Source organism: Phoca vitulina, unplaced genomic scaffold, assembly GCF_004348235.1.
Source record: "Phoca vitulina isolate PV1807 unplaced genomic scaffold, GSC_HSeal_1.0 scaffold2, whole genome shotgun sequence".
Lineage (NCBI taxonomy): Eukaryota > Metazoa > Chordata > Mammalia > Carnivora > Phocidae > Phoca > Phoca vitulina.
In genome coordinates this window covers 60,841,844-60,854,832 of record NW_022589705.1, presented here as the reverse complement: position 1 = coordinate 60,854,832, position 12,989 = coordinate 60,841,844, and the positions used below count along the sequence as shown (strand labels likewise).

The following is a 12,989-nucleotide window of genomic DNA, read 5'->3' as shown; positions in this document are numbered from 1 at the left end:
TGGTGTACATGGATACACATGTTCTTTTGGAGGGGGGAGGGGCCTAAAAGCCTTCATCAGATTCTCAGAGGAATTCCTGACACAAAAATAGGTCGTCAAAATATGAAAAATCAGCCCATATAATACTTAATGTCCCTGGGAGGATTAAAAATCCTTTTGTCTATAAAATCCTCTTCTACAGTCTTGAAAATAAGCTATTATTCAGAAGATCTTTTGTCTTTTCATCCTTTAATACATGGCTTCTAATCTGCCATAAACTTGACAGGAATTGAGTCTGGGAAATATTCTAATATTTATAACATACTTTGATTGATTCATTCAACCAACTAACCTATACTGAGATTCTGTGCTGTCAGGTACTGTGTGCATTAACTTCTAGACCTATCCAAGTGAATAAGACATAGGCCCTGCCCTAAAGGAGTTCAAATTAAAATGAAGACCACAATAAAATATGGTGAGTACTATCACAAAGGAATAAAGTTTCTAGAAGTAGAAAGAAAAAAGCAATTAGCAATCAAGATTTCAGTGAAGGTTTGACAAAGCAGATGATATTTAAGCTGGGTCTTAAAGCGTAAGTAAAAATTTACAAGGTAAAAGGTATGCTCGGACAAAGGGGAACAACAGGATGAGAAGCAAAGAATAAAAATGTGTGGCATGTTGACGGGAGAGGTCCACCCAACCACATGGCTTGAGAGAAGGGATAAAACCAAAATGTAGAGCACTATGCTCAACTTGAGAGTGCAAAAGGAAACACATGGTGTCTGCTCTCAAGGAGCTTGATGGTGCCCTAGAAGAAAAGTATTCTACTTTACTGTGGGAGATGGCTAAGACAAAAGAATGGTCAGGAAGCCAAAGGAGAACCATGAAAGAAGAGACTTTATGTCATACTCAGAAAAGTGAGCTGGATCCAGCTGGGGATAGGAAGTCACTAAGGGATCTGAGTTGTATTTTATACATCACTTGGAGGTGCAAAGGAAGGAAGGAGAGACACAAAGCACAGAGTCAATTAGAAGGTTACAACAGTAATCCAGAGAAGAGGTAAAGGGTTAGTAAAACTAAGACAGAAATAATAGTACAGATAGGACAGATTTCAACAATACTGAAAGTTATTTTCTCATCTATTATATAAGCTAAGCATTAAGGATAGAACAGTGAACAAGCAAATAGTCCTTATGCTTAAGAAGTACATTGGCTAGTGAGAGATCCAAATAAAAGAGATGATTATAATAAAGTATGATAAATGCTATGACTACTATAAATATTAAAATTAGTTAAGATTTGGTTAGTATGAGGGTTGGGAGGTAAACAAGTCAGAGAAGGCTCCCCCCCGCCCAGAGGAAATGATGTCTAAGGTGAGATCTGAAAGATCAGAAGGAGGTGATCAGGCAAAGGAGATGGAAAGGTAGGAATGATTTCAAGAAATATTTCAAAGATAGAAGAATACAGATAAGAGGAAGAAAAATTTCAGATTTCTAGCCTGAGTGACTAGATGAATGGTGACATCACTGAGAAAAGCAAATAAATGAGACAAGGATAGTGGTCAGGGGAAGACTGGGAAGTCATGTCTATTGGACATTCTCTAGAAGGCAAATGAAAACTATAGGTCTTAGGCTCAAGGAGGAGATCCAGTATTTGAAAAAATTATGACATCCCAACTATATTTTAAGTAAATGGTCTTTTTTTGGACAAAAAGACTAGCATTTACAACTTGGAATGGACAGAAAATGTAATTTCTTGAACAGCAATGTTGATGATTGTGCTAAAGTCCACAGCTGCAGCCTACTCTCTGCTGGCTCCACATCATGGTTCAGAAGGCTTTAAAAACACAGAGTCCAAAGAGGCTCCCTTGGTAAAGGCTTCTTTTTAAAAATTTGTGTGAGTGGTGACAGCCTGACACCCATTTCACTCAAGTGCAATGAGGATAATGCTAAACTAATACACGCAGCATGCCACCAGGATATGTGGCGTCACCATGGGTCGGGGCATATCCAAGTACAAGAGGGGCTACGTCTAGACAGTTTATCCTTCACCCATTTTTTCTGCACAGCATCCTGAGGTAAGCCAATTTTAAATGTTTGTTTTGAGTAAACCGGTTATGACAATTGATACTAACAAACTGAACTAGAAGCCATTTGGATAGGTTTTAAATTTGTTTTTTCATTTTTCGTTTTTAATACAAATGCCTGAATGTGCTCAGCTGTCAAGCTGTATGCATGAAAAACTGGCCAGCCCAGTGAATTAATCATTAGCAAATGGAACTACAAGGAGTCCACTAATTGCTTCCTGATCATTAAGGCAGTACAAGTATTTATATTATAAAACTGATACATAGCTTGATCTTTAAGGGACAGGGCCACCAGGCAACACATGCAGATTTTGTGTGTATGGCCAGAACACACTTTTGACATGCAGTTTTGCTATCTAGAAACAGAATGAGTAAATGAACTTTTTTGGGGGGTCAGGGGGAGGAAGAGGTAAGTAAAAGATTCAGTCTGATTCTTCTAATTCTTCTGGGGGCAGGAGGAAGGAGTTAAAAGTAGGTCATTCTGCAGTATTATCTGTACAAGTTCTTCATAGTTGACTTGTCCACCTCCAACAATGTCCACTTCTCTGATCATTTCATCTACTTCTTCATCTGTAAGTTTGTCATGACATGACATAGTTCTGCCACACTGATTAACCATTGCCATCCTTATCAAAGACCCATCGTAATGCCTCATCAATTTCTTCTTCACTGTCTGTATCTTTCATTTTTCTAGCCATCAGAGTCAAAAGTTCCGGGAAATCAATGGTGCCATTACCATAAGCCTCCACCCTGTTGATCATATCCTGCAATTTGGCTTCTGTTGGGTTCTGACCCAGTGACTTCATGACAGTTCAAGTTCCTTTGTTGTGATGATACCATCACCATCTTTGTCAAATAGGGAAAAAGCTTCCCTGAACTCAGCAATCTGTTCTTCGGTCAGCTGATCAGCCATGGTGCGAACGAAGGGAGACAGAGCAGAGGGAGTGAGAGTGGCTGCCCCAGCGCAGGGGCTGGAACAGCAGACGGAGGTGGCGCTGCTGCTGCAGTTTGGTGCACGCTCAGCGCTGTGTCGCTGCCACCCCCGACTGCCAGTAACGAATGGCACCATGCCCACGAGGCTCCCAGCACCACTGCCCTGGTATTACAACTACTGCTTTTCCTTAAGTTAAAAATATCATGCTAATTTAACCTGATGGACAGAATTAAATTCCTATATAGAAAATGTTGAAGGAATTATATTAAAAATTTAAAGAAAAAAATGACAAAAAGGCATCCTGCCTCAAGCTCTCAATGTCTTAAATATTTTCAACTAGAAAACAACTTCATGAACCAGAGATAGAAATGTCTCATTTTCTGACTAGTGACAAAGAACATTCTTTACCCAACTAACTCTTGAGGTTATATATATTGCTTTTCTTATCTCTTGATTTTCAATGGTCAAAACAAAATATTATTCTAAGAAACATACTCTTTTCTTTATTATGCTTTTCTGTATTTTCAAAATGGTTACAAGTATGCATTATAACGATCATCGAGAGGGGAAAAATAAATTTGTAAAGTACCATATGCATTACATACTCATTATAATTCCATATTATTTATTGTTTATTTGTAGATTTGGTCCCTGGACTGAAATTGCATACCTTCATCTAAAAACCAGCAAATAGAAGGGGCTAATCTAGGGGTGCCTGGGTAGCTCAGTCAGTTAAGCATCTGCCTTCAGTTCAGGTCATGATCCCAGGGTCCTTGGCTAGAGTCTCACATCGGGCTCCTTGCTCAGCCTGCTTTTCCCTCTGCCTGCAGCTCCCCCTGCTCATTCTCTCCTCTTTCTCTGTCTCTCTAGCAAATAAATAAATAAAATCTTTAAAGGGTGGGGGGCTAATCTTTTGTCAGATAGCAATTTAGTAAAAGCCATAAGCAAAATCTGTTTAAATTCTTTTTTCCTGTTTCATAGTTATACTTATTACATCCTGATATATTAATAAACCATTCAAAGGCTGAAGAGTAATACTATGGCACAGAAAAAATTGTTATTCACAATAACAAAAACCGAGATTTATAATGTAGTATCTTGAAGAGTTGGTGATATAGTGACCTAACACAACCATTTACAAAAGTGAATTTTAACAACCATAATTTTAGCATGGGTTGATGAGTCTCATTATGACATTACTGGAGTTGACAGATGATGGAAGTTTGCCTACACTGTAGATCTCATCTAAAATAAAAGCCTAGGGAAAATATTTTCACAAATGCCAAATCATGTATAAGTGTTTTACACATTTATACAATATGACTACAACCTAAAACCTAACAAGGTTTTGGAGCTCTATGATTTTCTTAATAAGAGAGTCACAAAATGTTAGATATGTTTTTATGTTTAAGTTGTGACTCACTATAGAAGACTGTCACTAGTATAACTTAACATTATGGTTATTAGAAGTTAGTGAAAGCTCAGTTTACCAAAATGTAACTAATATTAAAAATGTCTGCACTGGCAAGAACACTTTATGTATGATGCTCTATTTCCTATTAAAGCTCACTACAAAAACATTTCATATGTTAATTACTGTTGGAAGTCAAGCAAGTCCTAGAATATTGGGGCATATCTGCGAGAGGCACAGAAGACAAGTATTTTCAAATCTAGCTATTATTCAATGTATATTACACGTAAGGCAAGCAAAAATGTTAATGGACCATATATAGACCATATGAAAAGTCTACACAGCATTATAGACTCAATAATGAAATGTTTACTTCTTCTATTCTGAACTGAAGTAAAAAACCTTTAAATCTTAATGAGAGGCAGATATATAATAGAAAGAATGCAGAACTATAACTTAACACAACTGGATTTGGGGCGCCATACAGCACTGTTGCCGACTTGATGTGTGATTGAGTTTTTTTCATGAGTAAGGAAAAAATTGGACTATATAATCCCCAAGAGTTTTGTTTGTTTTTGTTTTTTACTTTCTGTGATGCCAAGAGTAGAGGCTTTATATAAATAGACAAAGGCCAATTTTTGAGCAGGAAATAAGAATATGACAGAACTTAGAAGGCAGATAACCTCAAAACTAAATAAACAAAAACAACAAAAAAGAAAACACAAACAAAAAAACTACACAATGACATTGTGCCCAGACTTATGTTATAGAATGTCAGGTCATATTGTTCAGAGAGATAGATGATACTAAGGCTAATCCCTGAAATTACTGTGGATTTGCGGCAAAGAAGTAAAACTCTCACTTTTTGAAGATGATATGATTGATACTTTATGTGGAAAACCCAAAAGACTCCACCCCAAAACTGCTAGAACTCATACAGGAATTCAGTAAAGTGGCAGGATATAAAATCAATGCACAGAAATCAGTGGCATTCCTATACACCAACAAGACAGAAGAAAGAGAAATTAAGGAGTCAATCCCATTTACAATTGCACCCAAAACCGTAACATACCTAGGAATAAATCTAACCAAAGAGGCAAAGGATCTGTACTCAGAAAACTATAGAATACTCATGAAAGAAATTGAGGAAGACACAAAGAAATGGAAAAACGTTCCATGCTCATGGATTGGAAGAACAAATATTGTGAAGATGTCTATGCTACCTAGAGCAATCTACACATTCAATGCAATCCCCATCAAAATACCATCCACTTTTTTCAAAGAAATGGAACAAATAATCCTAAAATTTGTATGGAACCAGAAAAGACCCCGAATAGCCAGAGGAATGTTGAAAAAGAAAAGCAAAGCTGGTGGCATCACAATTCTGGACTTCAAGCTCTATTACAAAGCTGTCATCATCAAGACAGTATGGTACTGGCACAAAAACAGACACATAGATCAATGGAACAGAATAGAGAGCCCAGAAATGGACCCTCAACTCTATGGTCAACTCATCTTCCACAAAGCAGGAAAGAATGTCCAATGGATAAAAGACAGTCTCTTCAACAAATGGTGTTGGGAAAATTGGACAGCCACATGCAGAAGAATGAAACTGGACCATTTCCTTATACAACACACAAAAATAGACTCAAAATGGATGAAAGACCTAAATGTGAGACAGGAATCCATCAAAATCCTAAAGGAGAACACAGGCAGCAACCGCTTTGACCTCAGCTGCAGCAACTTCTTCCTAGAACATCGCCAAAGGCAAGGGAAGCAAGGGCAAAAATGAACTATTGGGACTTCATCAAGATAAAAAGCTTTGCACAGCAAAGAAATAGTCAACAAAATCAAAAGACAGCTGACAGAATGGGAGAAGATATTTGCAAATGACATATCAGATAAAGGGCTAGTATCCAAAATCTATAAAGAACTATCAAACTCAACACCCAAAGAACAAATAATCCAATCAGAAAATGGGCAGAAGACATGAACAGACATTTCTGCAAAGAAGACATCCAAATGGCCAACAGACACATGAAAAAGTGCTCAACATCACTTGGCATCAGGGAAATCCAAATCAAATCCTCAATGAGATACCACCTCACGCCAGTCAGAACGGCTACAATTAACAAGTCAGGAAACGACAGATGTTGGCAAGGATGCATAGAAAGGGGAACCCTCCTATACTGTTGGTGAGAATGCAAGCTGGTGCAGCCACTCTGGAAAACAGTATGGAGGTTCCTCAAAAAGTTGAAAATAGAGCTACCCTACGACCCAGCAATTGCACTGCTGGGTATTTACCCCAAAGATACAAATGTAGGGATCCGAAAGGGCACCTGCACCCCAATGTTTATAGCAGCAATGTCCACAATAGCCAAACTATGGAAAGAGCCTAGACGTCCATCAACAGATGAATGGATAAAGAAGATGTTGTATATATATATACAATAGAATATTATGCAGCCACCAAAAAAATGAAATCTTGCCATTCGCAGTGACGTGGATGGAACTAGAGGGTATTATGCGAAGCAAAATAAGCCAATCAGAGAAAGACAAGTATCATATGATCTCACTGATATGAGGAATTTGAGAAACAAGACAGAGGATCATAGGGGAAGGGAGGGAAAAATGAAACAAGACGAAACCAGAGAGGGAGACAAACCATGAGAGACTCTTAATCTCAGGAAACAAACTGAGGGTTGTTGGAGTGGAGGGGGGGTGGGAGGGATGGGGTGGCTGGGTGATGGACACTGGGGAGGTTATGTACTATGGTGAGCACCGTGAATTGTGTAAGACTGATGAATCACAACCTGTACCCCTGAAACAAATAATCCATTATATGTTAATAAAAAAAAAAAAAGAAAAAAAAAGAAATTACTGTGGATTTGAAGCTATGCTGCCTTCAGTAGACATTTACCTCCCCAGAATCCATGCCTCCTTCTGGTAGAATTTTCATGTCAGGATACCCACTCCTCTTATGTGGTCCTAGTATCAAACTACCCTCCCACCACTCCCATGACAGAGTTCATGGCAAATCAATAAACTATACATCCCTGGCCCCTGTTTCAGGGACAGTCATGGCCCTAAGTGAGTACAATCACATGGAATCTTAGGGATTTTGCAGGAACTGCCAGAAAAGAGGTACTCCACTAGATCTGAAATTACAAATACACAAGGCTAGGTGTGCTATAGCCCTTTTGACAATATAATGGGAAATTCCATCTGAGACTGGAACAACCCAGTGGAAGTGGAGACAATAAATAGAGCAAGAAAACAGATTATATCATTTGAACCCCAGTATGAAGCTATTCCTTAAGCCATCTCTACCTCTAAGAGATCTTAATTTCACAAGTTAATAAATTCACTCTCACTTAAATTAGCTTGGGTTGAATTCTTTCTTGCAACTGAAAAATCATAACAACTAAGTTTCTCTATAGCAATTTTAATGTAGCCTCATGAATGAGGAAAGATCATTCCCTATTTCTTGCGATATGGCCCAGATAAATCATTCAACAACCCCCTTATGTCTCAGTACCATCAATAAAATAAAGTATCAGCCATTATCTGCTTCAAAGTGTTATGAAGGTTAAAAACAGAAAAAGGTTTGTGTAAATATAAAATGATATTTAAACCCAAGGCCTTGTAGATGAAAAAATGGTCTCATTTTTAAAAAAGTAATTTCAGGAGGTCACTTTTATGGTATTACCATAAAGTTTCTAGTAAATATCAATAGTGCCTGCTGTATTTAGATTCAAATCCAATTGTATTTAAGTCCGTTCTACATAGTACCTATGTATAAGAGAGGAGACTCAACTCCAAATCAAGTAGTCCTGAGATCAGGTATTATTAGTTCTACTGCTGACAGGTTTGTATGACTGGGCAAAATAACTCTCTAAGCACCTGAACTCCTTAACTGTAAACAAAGAACAATAAAATCTAACTCAAGTCATAAGGTTTCTGTGAGAAGCGAATGAGGTAACAGTTATGAAAGCTCTTGGCATGGTATATGCATTTAACACTCCTTCCATAAAATGTATTAAATAGTGTTTTTCTAATATGCTATTCAAATATCTAAAGCTGGAGGAAAACTGTTTTCTATTCATTCTAAGATACACATTTTTCACTGCCTAAAGTCAGATAGTATTTATAGCTGATGCCACTGTTTATTTGGCAGTGATTTTTAGTTTAGTGGTACATAAGAAAATAGTGCATCCTGCAATTAAAGGGTTGCCTTAGATTTGATAGGTTATACTGGAAAAAAAAAAGAAATAGGCTTCATGGATTCCCAATTCAAGAACTATGGTACTTAAATAAAGTAGCATTTACCAAGATATATATTAAAAACAGAAGTGTGTGTGTGTGTGTGTGTGTGTATATTTACATAGTCAGCTGTAATTTTACTTTACATACCTCTGTAGGTCAACTATTTCATTGTTAAGGGTATCTAGCTCCTTAATAGCAGAGAAATCTGCAACAGGACTTGATCCTATGATGTTCTAAAAACAAAAAGTTCACAATTATAACATTATTACTATAAATCTATATATGGCGAAGTATTAAAAATGTTTAAAAGCACTACATGAATACAGATTATTACACATTTTACAGTATTACTAATACTTTAAATTCATTTAAGAAAATCGTATCTAGTGTAATTTTATACACACACGCACACACACAGTTATAAACGGAGACATTTTCCCTTAAACTCTCTAAAAGCTGTTGCTCTATAATGGGTACCACCACTTCAGATCCCAAAGTCTTTGTCACTTGATCCTAGCGCCTGTTTAAACCTTGAAGTAAAGCAGATACCAGATTTATAAACTAATTCTCCATTAAAGAATAAATTTCTTGGGGAGATGGACATTGACTTATGTGTACTTGTGTCATCTGGCACAAAGTAAGTAAACAAATTTTTGTTGAATCTCAGAATCATAATGGTAGTTGATTTTATTCAATTCAACATTTACTTTTGTTAACCAATTTTAGTGCCTACTCTATTTAAAGTAGAACCAACTGCTCAGGATGTTCCATAGTAAATATTAATATCACCATATATGAAACTGTTTTCATACATGACATCCTTTACATATGGTTTTCTTTCAATAATGAAAGTGTCAAAATTGGTCTCTGAATGGTACCTGTAGTTAGAAAATCTAGCTGGGTTTATTCTGGGCTCTGCCATTTTACTAGCTGCACGATCTTCACTATAAAATAGGGAAATAATGTCTGCCCTCTCTTTGAAAATTAAATGAGATAGGGGCATCTGCCTTCGGCTCAGGTCATGATCCCAGGGTCCTGGGATCGAGCCCCGCATCTGGCTCCCTGCTCAGCGGGAAGCCTGCTTCTCCCTCTCCCACTCCCCCTGCTTGTGTTCCCTCTCTCGCTGTATCTCTATCAAATAAATAAATAAAATATTTTAAAAAATTAAATGAGATAAATAATGTATGTAAAGGCACTCTAAAACTTTTAACATTTTACAAATGTAAGGTATTATTATAATTAACTTCCTCAACAGAATATACTCTTAAGATGGACGCCCTCCCAATGAGGTGCTTCCACCCTGGCTCACATTCTGCTAACACAGAAATGGTTTGTGAACCATTTTTGATGCGTTATATATCTGGCTGAAGTCAGGGCAAGAAGATAACTGCTCCTTTAAACACCTAACCTACCTCCAGTGCTACAACCAGACTGACAAATAACAGAATAACCACCATTAGGAAATGTTAAAATTGAGGCCTATATGTAAAACTAAAATATATTGAGGACCTTATTAGCAGAACATTAAACTTAGAATTAATACTTATGTTGTTATGGACTTAATGTATGTCACCAACTTGGACAACGGAAGAAGAAACCTAAAAGTTCACAATATCCCATCTCTTCACATGTATATGATGATTTACAATTTACTAAGCACTTTCAAATCCATTAATCAATTCTCAAAACTAATCTGAAAACTGGGTTGTAGGTATGGCAGATATTATTACTAACCCCATTTTATAGCTAAGGAACTAGATTTAAATGACTTGCCTAAAGTTGAACCCAGCAAATAGGAGATATTGATTAGGAGACCGCTGATTAAATTCAAGTCTACTTCACATTATGCCCCTTAGCACTTGCATATCAAGATCATATAGGTAAATGAAACCATCACCCTAAAAGCCAACTTGATAAACAGGTATGTCAATAAAATCTGGCAAATAATTTCCTCCATATTTCTTTAGGCACACTGCATTATTAGTCCTCAGATGTTTTGTTTATCAATACCAAAATTCATCATTAGGATTCAATTAATGCTAGTCTCAATTTTATTATTTTTTTTTAAAGATTTTATTTATTTATTTGAGAGAGAGAATGAGAGAGAGAGAGAGCACATGAGAGGGGGGAGGGTCAGAGGGAGAAGCAGACTCCCTGCTGAGCAGGGAGCCCGATGTGGGACTCGATCCCGGGACTCCAGGATCATGACCTGAGCTGAAGGCAGTCGCTCAACCAACTGAGCCACCCAGGCGCCCTCAATTCTATTATTAACTACAAATTTTTATCAAATGTACCTCTTACTGTTTTACTGTGTTTCTCTAATACAGGGACCCTTATCATCCTAAATTAAATTAGAAATTTTAAAGTGGATTTCTGAGTATGACAGGTATTCACTAGAATTTTAAGTCTGTCTAAACTTGATTTATGAGCTAAGCCTGGCCAGACAGTTTGACAGTTGAACAAAATGAAAAATTAGGACTTGGTCTCACTTTTATCACCAAGAGTAACTTATATCACCTAACTGCTACTGAGAAATTCGCTATGAAAGGTGCAAGTATACCAAGAAACTCATGACTTCCACACCTCTGTCACTCTAACTCAAAAAAAGTGATTCACAGTTGACAGTCTTTCACTATTAAAAATATCTCAAATAAGAAGAGTGAGACAAATAAGTTTAACCTCAAACAAGTTAGGTGATACCACAGATGACTCTAGAAGGAAGATTAGTGTACTGCAGCTGGTATAGCTTGTGTCACTCCTCAACTGCTAACACAGAAATTAAACTCCCATTCTAAAGTAATAAAATGGCATCCAACCAAGAAACATGGAAAAAGTTCAGCTAACAGTATATAAAGTATAAGAAGGGCATATAGAGAAAGATGTAGCATGTCCTCTTCTTTCAAAATATTTTCTCTCACCCAGTTTTGTGCATTACACAAAAATTCCACTTTGGTGATTTTAAGTGGATCAAAAAGCCTAAGGAAGGCCATCTAAAATGCACACAAGGACCAAGTGACAGACATGTGACAAAATCATGCTGTTTAGATATTTTCTCTGCATCAACTTTGCCACTTAAAAAGCTTCTAATTTCAAAATTATAAACCAAAAACTGTAATGCTAAAAAAGGCAAAAAGTAAAGCTCTAACCTTGAGAGAGTAGAGTTAAGAAACTGACAGTACAAGAAAGGCGAAAAGCAGAGTGCTGCAGAATGGAAAAAATAGTCCAAACTAGAAAAAACACAGAAAGGAAAGCAATATTCAAAAAACGATTAGTCAAAGCTGCAAAAAAATGCAGTTCTAAAAAAATTAGATTATAAAGAGAAAAGAGACTATTTGAAAGATAAAACAAATGCAAATTTTTAATATTTAGGTTAAAAATTTTGGTTAATAGGTAAGACAATAATGATAAAATCCCATTTTAATGTATAATATTGGTATCTGATATAAATAGCCAAAGATGTCTATGCTCTGGTGAATGGACTTCAGACAATTCTATTAAAAACTCTGTACAGCAGATGCAACCTGGAGTGTCTACTAATGTCATTTGCTTCAGAAAGCTCTGTCATATCTGTAGTTTGCACTGGTGGGAGACTTAGTGGGTATAAAATGAAGGTGACAAGGGGAAAAAGTCTGCATAGGTAATAAAAAGGATGAAACAACTGAGATACAGTTATAGCAGAGAGCACACATACAAATTTGTAACTTTTATCTTTCTGGGTGGCATCACTTTTAGCCTTTTCCACAACTTAGGGAACCCATATCCTATGTCACAAGAAATTTCAAAAATTTCACAAAATGCTCTCCCCTCCCCCAAAACTCACAAAGGAGATAATCAAATACTTATTTTATTAAAAAATAAGGATAAAAACTCTTATAAGTAATTTCCAAACCTGGTGGCTATAAATTTCCATTTAGTTGACTTATAAAAAATCAATTTTGACTTTTATTAGGTTAAAATGGGATTTTTTTTTAACCTATGTGACAAAATTACTATAAAACCAAAATAGTCTACTGACATTTTAAGGACAGCTCTCCTTATACCACACATTTGACAACTTCTATTACATCTAACTCTGAAGAATCTCCACAGCAATAATTACTTTATAGGTCTTAACATATTTAAAAATGCAAGGTATGTATTTTTTTTTTTTTAAGATTTTATTTATTTGACAGAGAGATAGAGAGCACAAGCAGGCAGAGCGGCAGGCAGAGGGAGAGGGAGAAGCAGGCTCTCCACCGAGCAGGGAGCCCGACACAGGGCTCGATCCCAGGACCCTGGGATCATGACCTGAGCCAAAGGCAGACGCTTAACCG

General features: G+C 36.8%; 1 protein-coding gene and 1 pseudogene across 2 annotated transcripts in view; both read right to left on the bottom strand.

Moving 5' to 3' along the window:
- The window catches only part of EPS15 (epidermal growth factor receptor pathway substrate 15), a 142,072-nt gene that overhangs the window by 65,553 nt on the left and 63,530 nt on the right, over positions 1 to 12,989 (bottom strand). For both annotated transcript variants that reach the window (XM_032429233.1, XM_032429238.1), the window contains exon 12: positions 8,824 to 8,909. In XM_032429233.1, the coding sequence (XP_032285124.1) occupies positions 8,824 to 8,909 (86 nt within the window). The remainder of the gene's footprint in view (positions 1 to 8,823; positions 8,910 to 12,989) is intronic.
- Positions 1,288 to 3,745, bottom strand: LOC116647693 (annotated as a pseudogene).